The sequence below is a fragment of the Apiospora kogelbergensis genome, assembly GCF_038363985.1.
Source record: "Apiospora kogelbergensis strain CBS 113332 chromosome Unknown utg000007l_segment0_segment0, whole genome shotgun sequence".
In the NCBI taxonomy this organism is placed as follows: domain Eukaryota; kingdom Fungi; phylum Ascomycota; class Sordariomycetes; order Amphisphaeriales; family Apiosporaceae; genus Apiospora; species Apiospora kogelbergensis.
This window is the reverse complement of record NW_027117424.1, coordinates 2,224,077-2,245,041: the sequence shown is the minus strand read 5'-3', so window position 1 is coordinate 2,245,041 and position 20,965 is coordinate 2,224,077. Positions and strand designations below refer to the sequence as shown.

Genomic DNA, 20,965 nt, shown 5'->3' with positions numbered 1-20,965 from the left:
TCTGATCTGTCCTGCAGATTGGCAATCTCTCAAGTAAGAGAGAGGGAAACGCATCCCGCTTAAATTTTACGAGACAGGCAACACGACGGGGACTGGATGGGTTTGGGGGTGGTGGTGAGACGACGACACCCGGACACCCAGACACCCAGACACCCAGACATCCCAGAAGGCCACACCCCCCATGTTTGCTAGGCTAGTAATCACAGCAGGTGCCAGTACCATTCTGGCGCTAAAGAAATGAGCCTCGAACCTCATTTTCAACCACACCTCTTCGCCAGATCTCCATTCCACTCCTCATAACGCGAGTTACGGCATCCCGTCATTGCGAATGTTGGCTTCGCTTCTTTTCGCATCCTTCTCAAAATCGCTTTTTACACGGTCAGCATCGGTATTCGGGTCGCCTGGATGGTGGAGAGCCCGTTTTTGACGACACCATACATTCATTTCCTTTCATCGACCCCGTCACCACGCTGTCATCATCACACACGACCGTTGGTTCCTTCATCCCCATTTTCTTCGAAACTATCGCCGTTGCGTACGCGAACTCGCTTCCGACCCGACAACGTTAACCACCCCTCATGACCGCGGTCGCAAGTCCCCCTACTCTGGTGCAACACAATCGGCCGGCATGGGGTATGAATGGTCACGGTGGTCAGACTCTTAACCAGATGAATTCGGAAGAGCTCAACCGCATGTTTCTGCCTCGAAAGAACATCCAGAGAACAAACTCTTCCTCATCTTTATCCTCCAACGCATCCAACTCCTCCACTTCTACCGTCGTCGGTCCCAACACCCAGCAGCCCCCCCAATCCAATGCGGCAAATGGCGGCGCGTCTATGTCCGCTGCCGGAGATTTGAGCTCTTGGCCCAATTCTGCCGGTGCCAGGAAACGCCCTCAAGGAAAGGCTCCCTGGCCATCTTCGAAGCCCGACGGCCAATCCGACTTTTCCGCCGCGAGATTATCTGCGCGACCGCAGATGATGCCTGGAAGCGCGAATGGAGGCCCTGTGGGAGGTGGGCTTAACGGTTCCTCCTCCATGCACTCGCCATCTCCCATACTGCAATCCCAAGCGCAAATGGCTAACCAATCTGGTATGCCACGCCCTATGACCGAAGGCGCCCCATCAGGTGGCCAGCCTGTACTATATTTGCTGTCGTTGAACGGCACCTTCGAACGCAAGACCATTTCCGTTCCTTTCTCCCCTGACACCCTTAGGATTGGTCGTCAGACGAACGCGAAGACGGTACCAACCCCTATCAATGGCTTCTTTGATTCCAAAGTCCTTTCGCGGCAGCACGCAGAAATATGGGCAGACCGTCAAGGAAAAATATGGATCAGAGATGTCAAGTCGTCCAATGGCACCTTTGTCAACGGCACGCGGCTATCTCAGGAAAACCGAGAGTCGGAACCACACGAACTGCAAACTGGCGATCATTTAGAACTTGGAATCGATATTGTGAGCGAAGACCAAAAGACGGTAGTTCACCACAAGGTGGCTGCCAAAGTGGAACATTCTGGTTTCTTGAATGCATCAAACAACCTTCTGGACATGAACTTTGGGGACCTCGACCCGGCGAACGGCTCGATGATGATGCAGCCAGTGGGTGGCATGCCATACAGAGGTCGCAACGGAAGTCAAGCTTCGATGGCAAATAATGGGCGGATGATGCCTGCGGGCGGCATGATGGCTGCCCCGGCAAACGGAATGGCTCATCAACGAGGTGGCTTTTTCTTCTCGCCCATTAGCACCGAGCAGATTGTGAAGCGGCTCCAGGTAAGTAACTCCAAGCGGAACGTGGCCTGGGGTAAGTGCAAGCAACTAACTCTCCTACGCAGAACGAAATGCGAACGGCGCGTCTTCAAACCCAGGATCTTGGTCGGACGAATCAGTTTATAAGCACTTTATTATCACACGATGATATCAAAGATATGGAGCGGCCAGAGCCGGCTGAGTTGCCAAAACCTCATTTGTCTAACGGGGGTGGTAACGGCATGTCGTTTCTTAGAAGCGACAACAAAGCACGGTTCTCTGACCCTCCTGCTCCTCCACCACAACAACCTTTGCCAGAGAAACCTGATGTGCCCTCACTCAAGCGTGGCATTACAGAGAGGCCCAAGGTCCCTACACCGAACCCTGGCGCATCTCCGACTCGGCAGGACGGCAACGTCAGCCAGATTCTTCAACTCACAGAAGCTCTCAACAATGCAAGGAAGGAGATAGAATCACAAACCTCTCGCATGAGAGATCTTGAAGAGATGCTACAGCATGAACGCCAAGCGCGAGAACTAGCGGAGGAGTTAGCTAAACGGCTCGAGGATGCCGCTTCGGCAAAGGTAAACGGTACCCCAGTGATGCCGGAGGAGAACCAGTCAACCTTAGAACAAGCGTTCGAGCCACCAGTTGATAGCACACCCTCCCCCGATGTCGAGACGCCAACTGTCGACTCTTCTGCCAAGCCACTACCCCCACAGCTTGATGAGGTGGAGGCCTCTGCCACACATCTGCACACGCAGCTGGAGTCGATGGTCTCGGAGATCAAAGATCTCAAGCAACAGCTCGAAAGCCACAAGCAACGTGCTGAGGTAGCCGAAATGGAGCGAGATGCGGACCGCCGCTCTTTGGCTGAGATGGCTCTGCAGATCAGAAAGGATGCTGAGGCGAGAGACGATTTTGCACGTGAGAAGTCGCGTTCCAGATCGATTTCACGGAACTCGCACAAGTTCGAAACAGGCAGTGTCGCGTCAGATGAGTCAACGCTCATCAGAACGCCTTCGACAGATTCCACTGGAGGCCAGGCCACCCCTGGAGGATTCGAATCTGGCGACCCCCCAACATTGTCACGGGCGAACACGATAAAGCCCAGTACAAACCAGGGAGGGGCTCTTTCTCGCGAACAAGTTCTCGCGCATGGCCTGCCCTATACGTCTATGATTGGTGTCGTATTACTGGGCATGGGGCTCATGGCCTACATCAATGGCTGGCAGCCCCAGTCATCTCGTCTCGAGCGATAGAAAAGACGCACTTTATAACGACATTACGAATTCATTGTTATCACACACGAATACCTAGTCAGCCCGACTTGGTTCTCACCACGACAACATAGCACATCATACTGCCGATTTTCTTTTGTGGATATCCCATATGGCATTCGCCTGGCTGGTTGTTTCATTCTTCCTCGTTGCCTTCTGCCTGCATTCTGCACCTCTGAGCATGGTATTATAACCATGACGCGAACTGGTTTCCTGGCGCAGCGGTTCTTCTCTCTAACGTCGTGCGGCACTGTATGAAAACGGAATTTTTTCTTCTTTTTTCCTGGATTATTGGGCGAGGAGTGAAAGACTTGGCATTGCGGAACACAGGGCGATACGGTCGAATGTCAGATCATGGTGGTCTTCCGAAACAAAAGGGGTCGGTTGGGGACTATGTAATCAATTGTCATTCAGGAGTAGACTGCGATCGGTCTATACCAGTGAACCTGTCCACCAAAAAGATTCACTACAAACAAACCTTACTAGAGACAACGGCGCTCTAGACTGTTTATAATGCCTATTTGCTGGAATGGTTAAATCAATCGAAAGACTCAGCGCGCAAATTGCATATTCAGACCTACCATACCGGCATCATGAAATTCTGATCAAGTTATTGACTGACATCATGATGACTTGCGAGACCTACCTTTTCGTTCTGGCAATAACTCAAGCCAAATTGTCTTCTCCTATACGTAGACCACGTTGCAAGGCTTACTCAGGGTGAAGATCAGGGGTGCGTCGTTCTTGGCGCAGATCTTCCGCAGCACGTCAACAAACCGACTTACCTTGTCCTGGGTGGTGTGGTGCTCGGCATAGTCGAGCTCGTCGACGACGATGACGAGGCGCCGCCAGCCCCAGCCGTCGCCGTGCTGCGCGGCGACCAGGCATACGGCGGACAGGGCCTCGAGGATGGCGAGGCCGGCCTCGATGCTGCCAGTGGACCCGCCCGCCGCCAGCGCGTCGAACCGGCTCTGCTGCAGCGCGGGGCTCGACCGGATGCCGGCCGCGGGGAGCAGGCGGCACAGGTTGGCGATGAGGGACGCCATCAGCTTGATCAGCGACGACTCCCACAGGTTCGCCGGCAGGATCGGCTCCATCTTAGGCCGCACGTGCAGCGCCAGGTAGTCGCGCGACCGCAGGTAGGTGGCGAGCTCGTAGCCGGCCATGGTCGTCGTGAGGTCGGCGCCGGTCGCGCGGTCGCGGCGGCGGGCGGGGAGGTCTTCCTTCGTGAAGATGATCTCGGGGGGCGGCGGGAAGAGGGATCGATTTGCTCCTGGTGTTGAGACGATGGGGAGGTATTGGGTGTTGCTTCGCCGCCGCCCGTGGTCTCAATGGCCATGAGAATCTCGCGAAACTTGGGACACCAGTAGGTCGACTGCTTAATGGTCCTCTCTTCCGCTTCCTCGCTCATCTGCGCGTAGTCACCCTCGTCTTCGAGCGACTCCCGGTATGAGGTCGCCCCTAGCTTCGTCTCGAGTTGCTTCGCCCGTGCCACGAGAGTGTCCCGCGGAATGCGGAGGCCTACCAAAGAGGCTGCGCGTTGGAGGGCCATTATAAATGGGCGGATAAGAGAGTGACAAGAAGCTCTTGATAGAAGCGGCTTAACCCGGCTTTCCCCGATATGCAAGGAAAGGGGTGGGTGGAAAGGGGAGGATGAGAAGGCAAAGAGCGTGGCCGTCTCTGGCGTCGAGACCTGCCCAAGCAAACCAGAGAATACTGAATCAACGCAACGATGAGAATAGACAATACCAAATTTCAAGTCACGCTGACTGGAAACGTAACGTCGTGTCAGCAGAGCAAGCCCCCTGGCGAAGTAAGTAACCAGATATTTGGGTTATATGTGTATGTAAGGCATCAGATGGGTACAAAGAAACAGAAGACTTTTCTTAACTTAGCTATAATGAGCATTGTTGCCTGTACTTTTTATTGCATGAGTTCTTTGTTGGCTGAGTGTTTTGCATGAAAGGTTGCCTCTGGTGAATCGTCCAACAAGTGAGTTAGAAATGCCTACTGCCTTTGAGAATCATCACTCAGTCACTCTATGTCTATACACAAATTGGGGTGTTATAGAGTTTTTCTCATGGTAGCGTCCCTTCCTCTCACTTCTTGTCTGTACGTTGCCTATCCCCCAGACTGATATGAATTATTCTGGGAAAATACTGGCCTCCTTGCACCATTGATACTGATACCGCCTTGCTAAGGCGCCAGCATCACGATGCGATGCATACAAGACATATGTTCTCCTGTGAAAGAACAAAGCAAGTCAGTACTGTCACAATAAAGGCGGACGGAACATTGCGAGACCAGGTCGAGGCTGATCTCCACAGACTTCTCCCTTGGTCATTCTTGACAGCTCCTATAGCACTGGAATATGGGGGCTAGATCGGCATACTGGATCAATTCCTGTATTCTATACCCGGAATGGCCGGGTTGTGTCATTAATCGTAACATCTACCTGGTTTGGCGTTGTTGTATTCATAAGCGTTCTCCATAAGACCCATGCGTCTATGTAGCATCTTCGTTCGCAACCACTGTTTGCCGTTAGGAGTTGGCAACAACAGACACTCTTCGTCTTTACCCATTACGCCATCATGCTATGGATTCCCTTGCCTTTGTGCGACAACTTATCCAAACGTCGAGGTCTTTTGCCGTCTGAGTAAAAAGCACTGCCAGCAAGACCATCATCAGGCAATTGGTGGTCCGTGGACTTGAATCCATCTTCAGTAAAGATGGTGGTGTACAAGGTTGAAAGTGCTGTGGACCAGGCATTCAGAGCCTTCAACCGCTCCGCGTCGGCATTCGACTCGATCTCCAATGTGCCGGCTTGCTGATCGATTTTGCCACGGATCTTGCCATCCACTATCAGGAAGCCGAGAATGTCTTGAACCTCGGCATCCGAGATATTGAGTTGGCGCGCGATCCATGCACTCTTCATACGGGTGTAAGGTGCAATCAACTTGACAACGGCCTTGGTCCGCATATTGCGAGTGACTTCGTCGATGTTCTCGGCGATGAAAGGGTCGGCTAGAATGTCCTGGTTCTCGCGGAGCACCTTTGCGTACTGGTGCATGTCGTCACGCTGGTATGCGTCGACCAGGTTCGTCATGGCAGCGATACGAGCGTCGTTTCGATAGGGCTTGATCTCCTGCGAGTCAAATGGATTGATGTCTGATTTCATGAGCATCGTGGTGAGGAGCAGGTACTTCAGGACCTGGATCCGGTGCAGGTCACCAGCCTCATCGTAGTTCCGGAAAGATTCGAAGAAATCGCTCTGAGCATCCTTCCAGTTCTCTTCGCTCATGTGCATCTTGCCACCGCATTCGCGGATAATGCCCATGATTTTGGGGTGAGGCACTGCTGAGCGAACCTTGAGCGCTTTCTGATACAGCACTTTGAGTTGCTTGTTGTTTCGCGTCTCGGAGTACATCTGGATTTCCAGTGCGTAGATCTCGAGCGAGTAGGTGCCCTTGCTCGGATCATCGGATCCATCCTCTTTCTGGCAGGCTCTCTGCAGCTCTCGCAGTTTTTTAGTGACAGCCAGGTAGTCTTTGCGGTCGAGTAGTAGCTTGGCTAGCTTGATGTTGGTCTTGAGCCAGAGACGCTCGTTATTGGTGCTCTGGAAACAGTCAAGGGTGAGGGAGTAGAACTTCTCCAGGCATCGCTGGGCTTCGGTATTCTCTGACTCCTTCTCGACAAAGTCCAACATGTTGGTGAGCGACTTCTCGGAGTAGTTTCGCGTAACCGACTTGACGTAAGTCAGCAGCTCGGTGTAGTGCTCAACGGCCTTGTCGTAGAGGCCTAGGCGGAACTCGAGTTTGATGGCCTGCTTCAGGCCCTTGAAGCCCCAATCGCCTTTCTCGTCTTCTAGGGAGGGTATGGCCAGGAATTCCTCGATGGCTGCTTCGGGCTCGGAACCCTTCATCTGCTTGGCATTGTAGTACTTGTTCTCGATACCGACATCGCCAGAGTCCTGGTCATCGTCGTCATCCTCGTACTCGAAGTCGTACCTGGAAGGGCGAGGTTAGCTTGCGGCCAAAGATGGGTAATGGTGAGTCGCAAGGACATACTGCTCGTCATCCGACTCTTGCATGAAATCGTCGTCAGACATGATGACGATGTGGTTGGTAAGGACAGGCTACAGCTGCAAGTAGTGTTGTTTTTTACGTGAAATACCGTGCGCGTGTGTGCGTGCGTGGCGAACGGGGTGCGAGGATGAGAGTGAGGATCAATGATGAGGCTATCTGGAGCTCGCAATCTTATCGGAGCTGTACTGGCTGCCGCCTGCCTGTCTTCTGTGCATTCCCTACAGTAACTAATAACTAATGGGCCAGCTGATTGCGGGGCTGTGGAGGGGCAGAAGGCAACTTGACTGCAGCCTGGACTTCTGGAGTTCTGCTGGAGTAGCCACGATCAGGTACTACTGGACAACAGTGGGCCCGCGGCTTTAAGGTTCCTTTTCGTGGGGCTGCATCCCCCGAAGTTGCTTGGGCTCTGCCATCTGCTTTATTTATTCCAGGTGGCGAAGTCGGCCGCTTATCGTTTCATCCATCATCATCCTTTCCAAACACCCACCACCCACTTACGTCCATCGGCCTTCTCAACTGGCCTGACGCGCCTGCCTTTGCCGGTGCTTGCAACACACATCACCAACGTCGCAGCCATCGCAACACCGCAATCATGGGAGGCGGCGATTTGAACTTGAAGAAGTCATGGCATCCGGGTTTGATGAAAAACCAAGCCCGTGTCTACGACGAGGAAAAGAAGGCCCTCGAAGAGAGGAAACGCACCGAGCAGAGAATTCGCGAGCTCAAGGAAGAACGCGCCAAGGAGGAAATCCAAAACCAGCTCGAGGCCGCTGGCAACCGCAAACGAGTCGACCGCGTCGATTGGATGTACAGTGGCCCCAGCGACACGGGCGGCGGCACCGCGGAAGAGCAGGAGTCTTATTTGCTCGGAAAGCGAAGGGTCGACAACCTCATTAAGGGCACCGAACATCAGAAATTGGAGAAGAATGCCGGCGAGGAGAGCTTCATGGCTCTGCAGAACGCCAATACCGCTCGCGATACCGCAGCCAAGATCCGAGACGACCCATTACTCGCCATGAAGAAACAGGAACAGGCCGCCTACGAGGCCATCATGAAAGACCCTACCAGGAGGCGACAATTATTGGCCACCATGGGCAAGACGGATGAAAGCACATCCAAGAGCCGAGAGGAAAAACATTCGCGACGCCACCGTCATAGACATCGGTCGCATTCCAGGGATCGCGAGCACCGCCGCCACAGACATCACCGCTCGGATTCGAGAATCCGGGACGACTCAAGGGAGCGGGAGCGGAGACACAGACGTCACAGATCTGGCTCGAGAGACCCTTCCCCGCGCTCACGTAGTCCACGGCCGTCGAGATCAGACGAAGACAGACATAGGTCGAGGAGGAACTACTCCGAAGAACAGACATCTGAGAGGCCAAGACGGGACGGTTCAGAACGCCGGGATGCCTATGAACGAAGACCCCACAGGGGCGAGCGGGAGTATACACAGCGTGGCAGGCGCGACGGCCCCAGGCATCCCAACACACACAGTAACGGTGGTGGAAATAGGAGTGCGAGCGGCGGTGGTTCGAATGCCGAGGCTGAGCAAGAACGTGCGCGAAAATTGGCCGCGATGCAAGCCGCGGCTTCGGAACTGGACGAGGATCGCGTGAGTCGGCTAGCGGCCCTTGAAGAGCGTGAGCGATTGGAGAGGGAAAAGGACAACAAGGCAAGGGAACGGTCCGGGAAATATGCGGACCAGGAGTTCGTCAACGGTTTGCGCAAAAAGGTCTTCAACTAAGGATATTGCAAAGCTTACCAATACCTTGATATGTTGTTACGCCAGGTTCTTGTTGATAGCGTTAATATACCCCTTCGGATACGCTGAAATTCATGTTCCCGAGCCTCTCGCTATAGACATCATGCTTACTTTATGGTGAATTGTTAACCTACCTGACGCAGACGGTGTCTACAACAGGAACCAACAGCCGTTGACGCCGTTTTATCAGCCGGGTCCTCACTCAAGGAGAAAGCTGGGCGCCAACAACCCCGCGTATTTTAGCGGAATCGCCCTGCACTGCAATTCACTCACAATAGGCTGTTGGTTTTTTCTGTTTTTTTACCTGGAGGAAGGAGTTCCCCAACGTCAACATCCTCCTAAACCTTCTCCGCTTAGTTCAAGCAATACCCTGTCGCATCATTCACCCAAGAATGGTGGGGGAAGACTTGGTACCAGATACGACCTCGGTGGCGGATAGCAAATCTGGCTCCCTCGAAGCGGATGCCGAGACGGTCTACGAGTACCACAAGATGGATATGCCTCTGCAGCGCCCCGTGGACGCCGTCTTCTGCCTCTGCAGCCTAGACGTGCGAGTCGCCCGCCGTGCCGCCGAGCTGTTCCTCGAGGGCTACAGCGACCGCATCCTCATCTTCTCGGGCGGCGTGGGCAAGCTGACACAGGGCCGGTTCGCCAAGCCCGAGGCTGAGGTCTTTGCCGACGTCGCGCGCGAGATGGGGGTCCCGGACGAGAAGCTACTCGTCGAGAGCCGGTCGACAAACACAGGGGAAAACGTCCGGTTCGTCTGGGACCTGTTGCAGCAACGGGGGAGAAGATACAGTCGTTCATCCTCGTGCAGAAGCCTTACATGGAGAGGCGCACCTACGCCACCTTCAAGAAGCAGTGGCCCGACCCGGAAACGGTGGTTATGGTCGCGTCGCCCCGGCTCGACTGGCGCGACTACCCGGACGCTGGCAACCCCCACGACCTGGTTACTAATATCATGGTTGGCGACTTGGTTCGAATTCGTGAGTATCCCGCCAAGGGGTTCCAGATTCACCAAGACATCCCCGACGAAGTGTGGGATGCCGGGCGGCGTCTGATCAAGGCAGGATACAATAGTCATTTGCCCTAAGAACGAGACAGACAGCGGTCAAAGATCAGGATCAGGGGGTCGATGTGCCGAGGGCTTTGGTCTCGCTGGTACACCATGTCCAAGTGAGCTCGTTTAGAAATAAATATATATAAGTGATGACGATGACGATGTGCGAGAGGGAACTTGGAAGTGAAGTAGGTGGAACACACTTGATGGACACTCACCGGGCGCTACACCGAAGACCCTGGGAATGGCGGGGCAGTTGAACGGATTGCAATTGCATGCACCGCCAAATCCCGGCAGCTCCAAGGCATCAATCGACCTTCGTCCCTGCAACCCGTCCAATCCTGTATCCTTCCGTCTTCTCCTTTGGATGGGTGACTGGCCCCTTTTACTTTGCATTCAGTATTCAATCAAGTGAATCGTCTGTCCAGTAAACTCCCCCCAAAAAATGCAGTCTGGAATCTCAGGTACGTCCCATGCGGGCATCATCCCACCACGCACATCGGTGCCTCTCCCCTCCAGCCAGCCGAGAGAAGCAGTGTGAGTGTGTGCCGCCGCCTGTCCGCCCGCTAACACTTGCACGTGTTGCCGCGTATAGCCTCGCAGGAGCTGGTCTCCGAGTTCAACAAGCTCCTGGCCGACGACTCCCTCTTCGGCCTGCTCGTGACCATCCGCTCCGAATCCCTGGCGCCGTTGACGACGCTGCCCTCCACCTCGTCCGACTTCGCGAGCAACCTCTCCTCGCTGGCCCCGCACCTGCAGCCCAACGAGGCCCTCTATGTCCTGCTGAAGCGGCACCCCGACGCCCCGCGGCTGGTCGCCGTGTCGTACGTGCCCGACGCCGCCAAGGTGCGGCAGAAGATGCTGTTCGCGTCGACGCGGCTGACCCTGGTGCGCGAGCTGGGGTCCGAGCACTTCCGCGAGACCATCTTCGCCACCACGGCCGAGGAGCTGGGCCCCCAGGGCTTCGCCAAGCACGACCGCCACACCGAGCTCGAGGCGCCCCTCACCGAGGAGGAGCGCACCCTGGGTGAGGTCAAGCGCGCCGAGGCCGAGGCCGGCGCCGGCATGGGGCAGCGCGAGATCCATCTTAGCAAGAACTTGAAGATGCCCGTCGCCACCGACGCGCTGGTGGCCCTGAGCGAGATGGGCCGCGAGCAGGGCACAGGCCTCGTCATGCTGGTATGTCCTACATGCATCTACTACTGCTACTGCCACTATATAACTCAACGACTAACCCGATCATTCTTTGCCGCAGACAATCAACCCGCAAAGCGAAGTCGTCGAACTTGTCCCCAACGCCGGGTCCGCCTCGTCCATCTCCGAGCTCGTGTCGGCCATGCCGACGACGGAGCCGCGTTTCACCTTCTGGCGGTACGCGCACACGCACCAGGGTAGCGAGCAGAGCCCCGTTCTGTTCTTCTACACGTGCCCCGCGGCGGCCGGCAAGTCTATCAAGTTCCGTATGATGTACCCGCTCATGAAGCGCGCCGTTCTCGCCGTGGCCGAAGGCGAGGCCGGGCTCCAAATCGAGAAGAAGTTCGAAGTCGAGGAGCCCAGCGAGATCACCGAGGAGACCGTCATGTCGGACCTGCACCCTCAGGCGGAGGTCAAGACGGCCTTCCGACGACCCAAGCGACCGGGCAGGTAGATGGATGTGTCCAGTGTAGGTTGCGTTACATAGATCGATTAGCATGAAGCTGCTGGCTAGAACTAGAGAATCTGCAATGTGGATGAATGCACACTTCTGCGAATAGAAACACACGGATTTTATGACAAGAAACAAGAGGTTGGCTTGATATTGATATATGCATCGGTACCTAGATCGTCCAACGCCTACCTGCAGTGCCTCTAAATACCACGACAAAAGACGAAAATGCTATGTATGCGGGAACAAATCACCAGGTCAATCCCCGACCCTGACTTAATCTTCACAAACTCCCTCTATTCTTCGTACTTGCCGCCTGTTATGAAATCTGGACCTTTCCGTTCCAGCTTCTCCTTTAAGTATTCGTACACGGTGAAAGTGACGGCCTGGCCCGGTGCGACACGCATGATTCTTGGGGTAATGCCCTTGTAGAACGCGTGGAAGCCTTCTTGCCTGTTGAAATACATATCTTGTCAGCATATCATCATCCGGGGAGCGGCAGGGCACAACTCACTTGAACATCTCGGCGGCGATCTTGGATATCCGCTGCATGGCGCTCACACCCTCCTCGGCCGGCGTCTTCTGCAGGCGCGTCTTGATGGTGTCGATGGGCGCATTGCTCAGGGGTCCCATGGCGCCCGAGACGAGACCGATGAGGGTAGTCTGGTAGTTGGGGAGGTTCCCCCTCGTACTGCGGTTGCCATTCGCGAAGGGCCTCCTTGAAGTATGTGTACGCGGTGAAGTTGACGGCCTGGTTGCTGCCCTGGCGCAGAGCCGTCAGGGATACTCCTCTGTACAGCGCGCCGACGCCCTCTTCCTTGACGACCGTGTACAAGGCATGCGCGGCGTTGCGATACTTCGGGATGTCGAGCGGGTCGGCCATGGAGTGGTGCTGGGCCTGCAGGCGGATCTTGATGACCTCCATCGGGGTGACAACGGCAACGGCCTCGGTCACGCCTGCCGCCAGGCCAGCCAAGAACGTCCCTTGCCCGGAGATGACGCCCGTCTGCTTGTTCGCCATCTGCTGTTTGTACCACTCGAATGACGTGAATCGAATTGCCATTTTCGGGATAATGCCCGTCAGCACCGCGCCCAATCCCTTGTATAAGCCCAACGGCGTCTCGCGTTTCACAATCTCAGTTCCTGTGCGCAGGAAGCCGCGTTTGGGAGCCCCCGGCATCCGCGCCCGCCGGGAGAGCTGCATGCGGACTTTTATCGTGTCTAAAGAAGAAGGATACCGGGGTTAGTCTATGCATCGAGAGTCGAATAGGGGTTGCTTGCTACTCAGAATAAAGGGGAGCAGGTACTAACCCAGAGGATGACATGCGAGAGCCTCCATCATGCCTGCACCACCACCGGCTATAACAAGAAAATTTCAGCGAGATCGTCCAACGAGTGCTGATAGCGCGATTCGGGGGCAGAGATTGAGCTCACCGATCAAGTTGGTCGCCGCTGACGGCGGCGACTTTCCATCGCCCTTGACTTTGGTCGCCATGGCTGTGTATGCCCTTCTAGCCTTTGAATAAGACTATTTCGAATCGAACTCGGGCTTGCGCCCCTTTTCGCCAAATTCCCGCCTCAACAAAGTACAGAAACACCCAATGCAGGGCGCCGTTATTGGAAAAAGGCCGTGGGTTGCGTCGTCGCCTCAATATATATTTCCGTACGCAAGAAGAGCGCGTTCACGTCGACCAAGCAGGAAGCCAGAAAGAGGGATATAAGTGTCTGAGCCAAGAACTCTGGGGAGCCTGTCAAGTCAAGAACAACTTGCTAGCGATGGGTGGTATCCAAGCCGATACCAAGAGCAGTATACTCCAAGGGGAAGACGTCCAGTGGTAGAGAGAGATGCAGAAGCGGCCTCCTCGTCGGGACAATGTTTACTTTGGGAACAGTAGAAGAAAAGGGACAAGAAAGTCAGAAGCAGACCCAAGAGGGCGAAGGGGAGGATAGTAAAGGGAACCGACAGAACTTTAAACCTCACAGCCCAGGATAACTCCAACACTGGAGGGTTGTAGTGTAAATATAATACATGAGGGTCCTTGCTTTAGAACCAAGAGCCGAGCCTCTGGGCGATGACCTTGTAGCCGAATCGGGTGACCCAGCTAGGGGGCAAGGGGGGGAGAAGGATGCAGGCAGCTTACCAAAACGCCGTGGCTTCTTTTCGTTCGGGATAGCCATGCGTGACCGTCTCATAGTAGCTTCAACACAGCACTGTACTCTGTGACTCTTGAGGCAAGCTGTATCGACTTACTAGCACATACACCAAGAGCTTGCATACCCGCGGCTCCTGCGTGGAGAAGGTAGTCGGCAGATGTCCTGTCAAGTGATTCCCCCAAAACTAAAACAACTAACAGTTGTACCCCAGCCAGTCACCAGTCCCCCGGTTCTGAAGCGGGAGGAAGTAGGTTGGTTGGGTTTCGTTTCGGTCAGAGGCGAGCGCGCATAGCCGGAACCCTCTAGCTCGGCGGACCGGAGCTTCCATCACCAGCAATGCTGCAACGACAGCTGCTGAACCAAGGGACCACAAAAGGAGTCTGTCCAGATCGGATTGTTCATGGGGCCCAGCTGCAGACGGTCTTGTTGAATTGGCCCATGGTTTTCCACTGCAATTGGCCTTGGAGAAGAGGGTTGGCGTTTGGAATTATTGCTGATGCTGCTGCTGCTGCTGCTGCTGCTGCGGTTGCTGCTTCTTGAGCCTGTGATCACGCCTGACCGAGAATGACGTTGTGTCGTGCCATTGCCGACTGTGAACCGAGCTTGTGATTTTGCGGGGAAGAGAGAGAAGGGGCCCCACCTGCCTCCTGCCCTCCTGCTCTCCTGTCTACTGTCTACTGCCTCAGCTCCAGCTTCCATATTCCAGCCTCACACGTATGGCCCGGCGGCTACTTCCGAGGCATGCCAACGCTCGGTGTTTGACCGAACTTAGCTCGATACCATGTGTTCGAGGAGGGAATCGGAACGGCCATGTCGCTCTGGTAGACTTAAGCGAATCTGCATAGCTAATCCTCAGGTGTGATCGATGTGGCACGTGAATGCGCCAGCTGTCTGTACTTACCACTAACCGCTGATATGACTCGCTTTCAATATAATGACTTGTATTTCACGTGAAAACACGTCTGGTCAGATATACATTTTTTTGGGTAAATATGACACGCGACATTCGTGGCTGCGAGCCAGGTCGTGGTAGTGGATTTGCCAGGCTGATGTCACAAAACATGACTCCCTACTCCCATAGCATGATTCCATTGTAACCACCCCAATAAATTCAATTCCTTTGAACGCCTGTGCCGGTTCTTGCCCTGCCTCTATCCATATCCGGCCGTGTCCAACCAAAGTGGTATCTTTAAACGCCAAGCCCATTTTCTTCGAAGCGAGTCCAAGAAACCATAATAACCATAATCGCCATGCTTAATTTGCCTTCTACGCAGGCGTTCCCAGCTGCTCTGCCTCCGACGGATCGCTGTCGAACTTATAGAGCCGAACTTCCCCGTCCTCGCCGCCGCTCGCCATGCGACTGTCGCTCAAACCGACGCACGTAACCGGGCCCTGATGCCCCGTGAAGGTTCTCTCGCATTTGCCCGTCCGGGGGTCCCAAACCTTCACCGTCGCATCGTTCGCGCCGCTCACACAGCGGAGCGAGTCGCCACAGACGCCCCAAATCCCCTCGACATGGCCAAAGAAGGTGCGCAAACATTTGCCCGTCGCAGTGTCCCACAACCGTAGCGTGTTGTCTAAACTACCTGTGAGCATGTACCGCGGCGGCAGAGGCCGATCCTTTTGGAGTTCAAAGACGGGTCCGTATGCTATACGCGTCTCTGCGCATGATCCGTTTTGTGACGATGACCCCATACCGGGGCTGCCGCTACGACCACTAGTCGTAGAGGCAGCGTCGTTATCGGCCAAATTTTCGTCTTCAAACTCGAAGTCGTCGGGAAGTGGCAGCACCTGCTGCACTTGCCCTACATGGGCTTCGTAGGTCTTGATGCATGTGGCGCTATCAATATCCCACAGCTTGACCGTCGTGTCATCTGAAGCCGAAAGGACGGTCCGAGAGGCGAGGTCAAGCTTGACATGATTGACATAATCTTCATGGCCTCGCAGGCAAAATGATTGTCGAGTCTTGAAGTTGAAGATCTTGATCGACTGGTCCATTGAACCAGAAGCCAGGTAATCGCCGTCCATGTGAACACTAATTACTCCTCCTTGGTGATGTAGCGTGTTGATGCATACCCCGGTGCGCCAGTTCCAGATGCGGACAGTGTTGTCCAGACTGCCACTGACAAGTAATCGGTCATCAAATTGCAAAGCTCGGATGCCGGATGTATGGCCTCGCAGCGTGCGGATGACATGGCCTTTCTCGATGTCCCAAAGCTTGATGGAGGAATCATAACTTCCAGTGGCGAGGATATTATCATCAAACTGTAAGCATGTCACGCCATTCGTGTGTTCGCCGCGAAAGACCTTCATGGAACATCGGCCATATTTCCTGTAGGGCACTGTTAGTCGCTGCACGGAAGTCACCCATAAACATACAGGGGGAAACATACCAGTTAGATCCGACCTGGAACCGCTCCTTGTAAACCGTCTTCCAGGGCCGGAATTTGCGCTCAGGGCTGGGGCGCTCGTTGTGGACACATTGCCTCTTTGTTCTGTCGTCCTCCTCGTGGGCTGGCGCCGATCGCTTGGCTGGGCTTGCTGTGGTAGTCGCGTTGACATCTGTGTCGACATCGGTCACATCAACAACCCGGTCCTGGGTTTGCTGCTCCAACAGACGCTGCTGCTGTTTCTTCCAGTCACGTAGACGCCGCTTTTCCAGGCGGGGCAACCCCCAACCGCATGCGGTGCATTTACGATCGATGTGTTGCTGGCACATATGATGCCACACTTGATCGTCGTCGGCCAACACCCTCCAGCGTTGGCTGACCTGGGCTGCTTTGCACAATGATACACAGTCAAGGGATGATAGAATCTTGAAAGAGAGTTCGGTTGGTAAAGCCGAGAGGAAGTCGATCTTCAATTGCTCGGACACTTCGCGTGACACAAGCGATAGTTGAGGGAAGCAACACTGGGTGACGATGCCTTGCAGCATAAGCTCTCTGTGTTTCGTGGGTGCAGCCGAGAACAACGACCAGACATGGGCAATAGCTTGCTGGTCGGCAGATGGCAGGTTTTCCATTTCGCTCTGTATCAAGGCCATCTTGTTCTCGTCGGCTGCTTTGCGGCACTTGGAGTCGGGTGCATGCCGGTAGCAGAATTTGCTGTTAGGGTCTCGATTGTCTTTGGTCCTCGCCAGGGCCATGGCGGGTGTGTCAGGCTTGCCAACAGGGGCATATATGCCAGGTATGTGCTCCCTCAAGAAAGGCGTCACTGTCTGGCCGACCGCCTGTTGCGACATGTTGGACATGCGTGATACGTTTTCTTCGTGTGGTTTCCTCCTATCGCAGTTGTTGGTAGTGGACTTATGAGACTCGCCGGAAACGTGATCATCGACAGGTCTTGTGCCCGGCGAGGGGATCGAAGAGGTTGGCGACAAAGGGTGGTGGGATCGAAGACGGTTAGATGTTGGAATGGCAGATATAGAAGAGTTGTAGTTCGTGGTCGCCGTCGATTCGCTAGGGCGTAGGTTGAAGTCGTATTCCGTCGACGGCAGGGTATCATGGCCGTTGATCCATGGTAGTGATGTCGTACCGTCCATTGTGGCGGATGTATACATGTCGAATACGGCAGGAATGGTTTCTGGCTTTCCCCTGCATAGACTACCGCCTTATGTATTCATCGCATACAAGACGAACCAGAGGTGTGTAACCTGGGGGGCCAGCTGGACTATGTACGAGGTCGGCCCTCGAGCAAGAAGAATGACGTGCTTGGACCGATCGATATCGCCTTGGGGGCGAGTGCACGCGGTGGATTGAAAAGGGCGTTTCAGGCCGGTTTGGATTGCAAAATGCAGCGGCAAAGGACAACTCAATGGGATGAGCAAGAGTCGGGATTGCTAATGAAGGGTGCGCGGTGGTTGCGGCGGTGTGCTGCTGAAAAGACTTGTCGGAATGGGATTCGCAATTCCCTAGGCGTTCTTGCGCAATCGGCAACAAAGTAACAAGCTCTGATTCGACAGCCCTGGCCGTCCTTGCCGTCCGTCCAATGATGTGCGGCAATCGGAGGCGAGAGACGATTGGTGATTTATAGCTCTGCCGGGATGCAGAAGAAGAAACGAAGGTGTGCAGCAGGTATGTATGTCGTTGGCGTGTTGAAGCCGGGCACCGGGGGTCGTGAGGGGATGGTGTTGGCGGTTCCTCGTCCTGTTTTTGGGTTTGCTCGATGTCGGAACTACTGACTACGGATCGTCTGATGATAGCTTTAAGAGGAGCTGGCGTTACATAAGGGCAGAGCACGCAATAGGCGTTAGGCAATAGGTAACAACACCACGACCAACCATGTACGTACACACCTTATACGTACATACGTGCAAATGTCAGAAGGCGGTGGGATAAAGATGTGCATCCTGCACGGTAAGGATAAACCGGGGCTTGTACCCATTTCTACCAAATCCTCGGGTTCTGATTCGAGTGCGCCGTCCTCTTGTTGGCTCATTTGCCGCACAATGGCGTGCTGAGAGAGACACCTGGCTAGCTGGGCGGGTATCGGTGAGCCTAGCAGAAGCCTGGCCCGCCAGCCGTCCATCCCTCAGCTGCACCCCGGAAAACACCATCTGCCTTCGTTTCGGCGTGTTGCAAGCATATGCATGTCCACAATTTCCGGGCGTAGCTTGATCGTGAGGCACTATTGGGCAGGCTTCATCGTTTCCGTTCCAGGCCCCCTCGTCTTTCCGCCCGTTTCTCAAAACCTCCCAGGACCAGTGCGTGGCTTGCCTCGCGCCAGATCGTGCCTGCAGGGTACACCGATAGCCTCGCCCGATTGCCGCGGCCACGTTCGGCTGTCGGCCGTCGGTAAGGGCTAGGGGATTGCGCCATTCAGCCCTGGCATTCTACCATCCCGCCATAGCTCCTGGGGAAAGATCAATAATAGCCTTCAGATCACACCATCCTGGTCCGACATCTTCTTCCCAAATCCACGCTCGCGTCTAGCCGACGAGCGAGCGGGGATAACTCGCGTGGTATACATTACATCTCTTGGACGATATCGGAGTTTGCTAAGAAACCGCTTGTAAGCCGTTTTCTCAAGACACCATCTGAATAGTTTAATTGCCACCTTGTTGACTGACGGCCATTCCCACGGCTGCAGCATGCCATTCCATGCGGTCGGGACAGGTCAGGGTTCCAAATCTTCGTGCCCTCTGCGGACTCTATGAAGGCATTGATCGGGCCTGCCGCCTTCTCTTCATTCCGGGCTCTGTCTCGATAATTCCCTTTTCTTGCTCCGCTGTGTAGCTGGCGCACTCGTCAGGTCGATATACTGCTGGCGATCATTGTCATATTCAATAGAATCCCAGTCCTCTCCAGATTGCGATATTTGTTTCTTTGTAGAGGTTATACCATTGCTTCGCATGGAACCTGCACAACAAATTGTTGGCCGCGGTTGCCGCCTCTTTACAGGCTTGTTCATCAGACAAGTTCAAAGCCTAGAACAGGATGAGCCGAAGGCTAATGCTGAGGCGTCGTGAATAGGGGCACCGTCTTACATGGCGACTTGAAGATGTCGTCATGTCTCAGCTTAGGAGATCATGGAGAATGCTGCAAAGAAGCTCGCGCTCTGATGTAATAAATAAAGGTGTTCTCGTACAACTAAACAGCTGCGTTTGTGTAGTCATGATAGACAGCCAACGACACTAAATCCATACACCATGTGAAAAGCTGATGTAGGTAGGGCTTCCTAGTTGAAAGTTCATAACATATTGACCGCAGTCAAGGTCTTGTACTATGATTAATTTGAGCTGGAAACGATACTGGCTCTCGTCATATTCATGGGTAGGGGTGGCAGGGGCGGCAGTCACGTTGTTTCTATAATCTTTTTTTAGTTCTGGTTTGTGTGTTTCAGACATAGCAGTGTTCATGGCATTTGTAATATCAACAGTCATTGAAGTTGTTCAAGATTTGCTCTTCTCCTAGAAGTTCACTCAGACATCAGCCAACCAGAAATCAGCATCCCAAATATAACCCTTTCAGCGCTAAGCCACTTAGTATTTCGTATAGCCCGCTGCATACTACTTTGTCAATTTTTGAAGAAGCATTTTCAGCTTCTCTTTCGTCGTTTAGGTCTGCCGCTCCTTCGCAACTTATAGCTGCCGCCGAAGGGAAAGGCCTCCCCCAGAGGTTTTTCTTGCTGGGCGCTCAGAGTTGAAGCACTGGCAGAAGGCCAGTTTGCATTTAGTTCTAGCGACCTTTCTTGTTATGTAAAGGGGGTTGGACGACTCGCTGATTAATATACCTCTGGCCCCAGAGTCCTTCTCTTCTCGGGGAAGGCATTTAAAGGGGATCCGTCATGCTCTTTTGGCTCGTTGGGTTTGGATTCATCAAATTTATAGGCTCTGGCTCGATTTCTTGACAAAAGTTGAGACGAAGATGGCCTTCCGCAGTTGTTCCTGGGATTTTCGACTCTGTTCTGTGGTTGAGACACTGGCTTTTTCAACCCTATATTGCCATGACTGCACGACAATTGGGTGAGTTCATTCCCGAGCAGAGATGAATAACTCCAGTAGATGCGCGATACGAGTTGCCGGCAATGGCGTGAACAAACAGAGACCTAGGTTCATAATCAATGCCTGTGGCCCCTCAAAATCTTCGGGGAGGCGATGCTCCCAAGGAATGGAGCCGTATTCCATCGAGCCATTCTTAGCTACGCTATTCAGCAATATCGTTTCGGGTGAGCCGCCTAAACAACGATTAATGACAAGCCGAATTATGGTACGCGGAGGACCGGTTCTTGCCTGTGGCCTCATCTTTGGGTTTGTCTCGAGGGCAAATGCGGAATATGAAGGCTTCATGTGCTGTTAAGACACAATCATAGCGGCACCCCTCGTAGCACAATACGTATATGCCTGTCTGATTGGCGTTGCATCGTTAACACCGGGCTTGCCCGTTTTCCAGTCGCCGTTCTCGTCGATTATCCCCTCTTCATGTAGAAAGCGACCATGCTACTTGGTTGCTGTCTTGTAGTTCTACCAAATAAGGTGTTGGTTTGAGAGCCGGCGTTCGCCTGAAGAATTTCCGAACGGGGCTTTTGGTCGATTTCGGATCCTCCTGGACTAGACCGCACATAAGCTTCGACACCCTCGGTACTGTTACCAAGAGAGAAGCTCCGCTCCATGACTTGGTAATGCTTGATGACATGATTGTGGAGGAGGAAATTACGGAGGAGGAAATCAAGATGGGAGCGAAAGCATTGCCAAATATCGAGTATCGCGAAAAGCTCCGACAGAGGA

General features: G+C 54.1%; 8 protein-coding genes across 8 annotated transcripts; 4 read left to right on the top strand and 4 right to left on the bottom strand.

Moving 5' to 3' along the window:
- Positions 1-578: 578 nt before the first annotated feature.
- On the top strand, positions 579-3,013 carry PG998_011077 (uncharacterized protein; the record flags this gene model as incomplete). The annotated part of the gene is made up of 2 exons (XM_066877893.1): positions 579-1,775; positions 1,838-3,013. The coding sequence occupies 2 exons, from the start codon at positions 579-581 to the stop codon at positions 3,011-3,013; spliced, it is 2,373 nt and encodes a 790-aa protein (XP_066726947.1).
- A 704-nt stretch (positions 3,014-3,717) lies between these two features.
- PG998_011076 (uncharacterized protein) lies at positions 3,718-4,583 on the bottom strand (the record flags this gene model as incomplete). The annotated part of the gene is made up of 2 exons (XM_066877892.1): positions 3,718-4,301; positions 4,394-4,583. 2 exons carry the CDS (start codon positions 4,581-4,583, stop codon positions 3,718-3,720), a joined length of 774 nt encoding a protein of 257 aa, XP_066726946.1.
- Positions 4,584-5,612: 1,029 nt separating this feature from the next.
- On the bottom strand, positions 5,613-7,139 carry PG998_011075 (COP9 signalosome complex subunit 2; the record flags this gene model as incomplete). The annotated part of the gene is made up of 2 exons (XM_066877891.1): positions 5,613-7,038; positions 7,099-7,139. 2 exons carry the CDS (start codon positions 7,137-7,139, stop codon positions 5,613-5,615), a joined length of 1,467 nt encoding a protein of 488 aa, XP_066726945.1.
- Positions 7,140-7,708: 569 nt separating this feature from the next.
- On the top strand, positions 7,709-8,863 carry PG998_011074 (pre-mRNA splicing factor CWC25; the record flags this gene model as incomplete). The annotated part of the gene is made up of 1 exon (XM_066877890.1): positions 7,709-8,863. The coding sequence occupies one exon, from the start codon at positions 7,709-7,711 to the stop codon at positions 8,861-8,863; it is 1,155 nt and encodes a 384-aa protein (XP_066726944.1).
- A 410-nt stretch (positions 8,864-9,273) lies between these two features.
- PG998_011073 (uncharacterized protein) lies at positions 9,274-9,974 on the top strand (the record flags this gene model as incomplete). The annotated part of the gene is made up of 2 exons (XM_066877889.1): positions 9,274-9,642; positions 9,681-9,974. The coding sequence occupies 2 exons, from the start codon at positions 9,274-9,276 to the stop codon at positions 9,972-9,974; spliced, it is 663 nt and encodes a 220-aa protein (XP_066726943.1).
- Positions 9,975-10,386: 412 nt separating this feature from the next.
- PG998_011072 (uncharacterized protein) lies at positions 10,387-11,589 on the top strand (the record flags this gene model as incomplete). The annotated part of the gene is made up of 3 exons (XM_066877888.1): positions 10,387-10,405; positions 10,537-11,120; positions 11,197-11,589. The coding sequence occupies 3 exons, from the start codon at positions 10,387-10,389 to the stop codon at positions 11,587-11,589; spliced, it is 996 nt and encodes a 331-aa protein (XP_066726942.1).
- A 293-nt stretch (positions 11,590-11,882) lies between these two features.
- PG998_011071 (uncharacterized protein) lies at positions 11,883-13,081 on the bottom strand (the record flags this gene model as incomplete). The annotated part of the gene is made up of 5 exons (XM_066877887.1): positions 11,883-12,039; positions 12,101-12,277; positions 12,321-12,807; positions 12,898-12,945; positions 13,021-13,081. 5 exons carry the CDS (start codon positions 13,079-13,081, stop codon positions 11,883-11,885), a joined length of 930 nt encoding a protein of 309 aa, XP_066726941.1.
- Positions 13,082-15,006: 1,925 nt separating this feature from the next.
- PG998_011070 (f-box and WD-40 domain protein) lies at positions 15,007-17,281 on the bottom strand (the record flags this gene model as incomplete). Its single annotated transcript, XM_066877886.1, has 2 exons — positions 15,007-16,072; positions 16,134-17,281. The coding sequence occupies 2 exons, from the start codon at positions 17,279-17,281 to the stop codon at positions 15,007-15,009; spliced, it is 2,214 nt and encodes a 737-aa protein (XP_066726940.1).
- Positions 17,282-20,965: the final 3,684 nt, after the last annotated feature.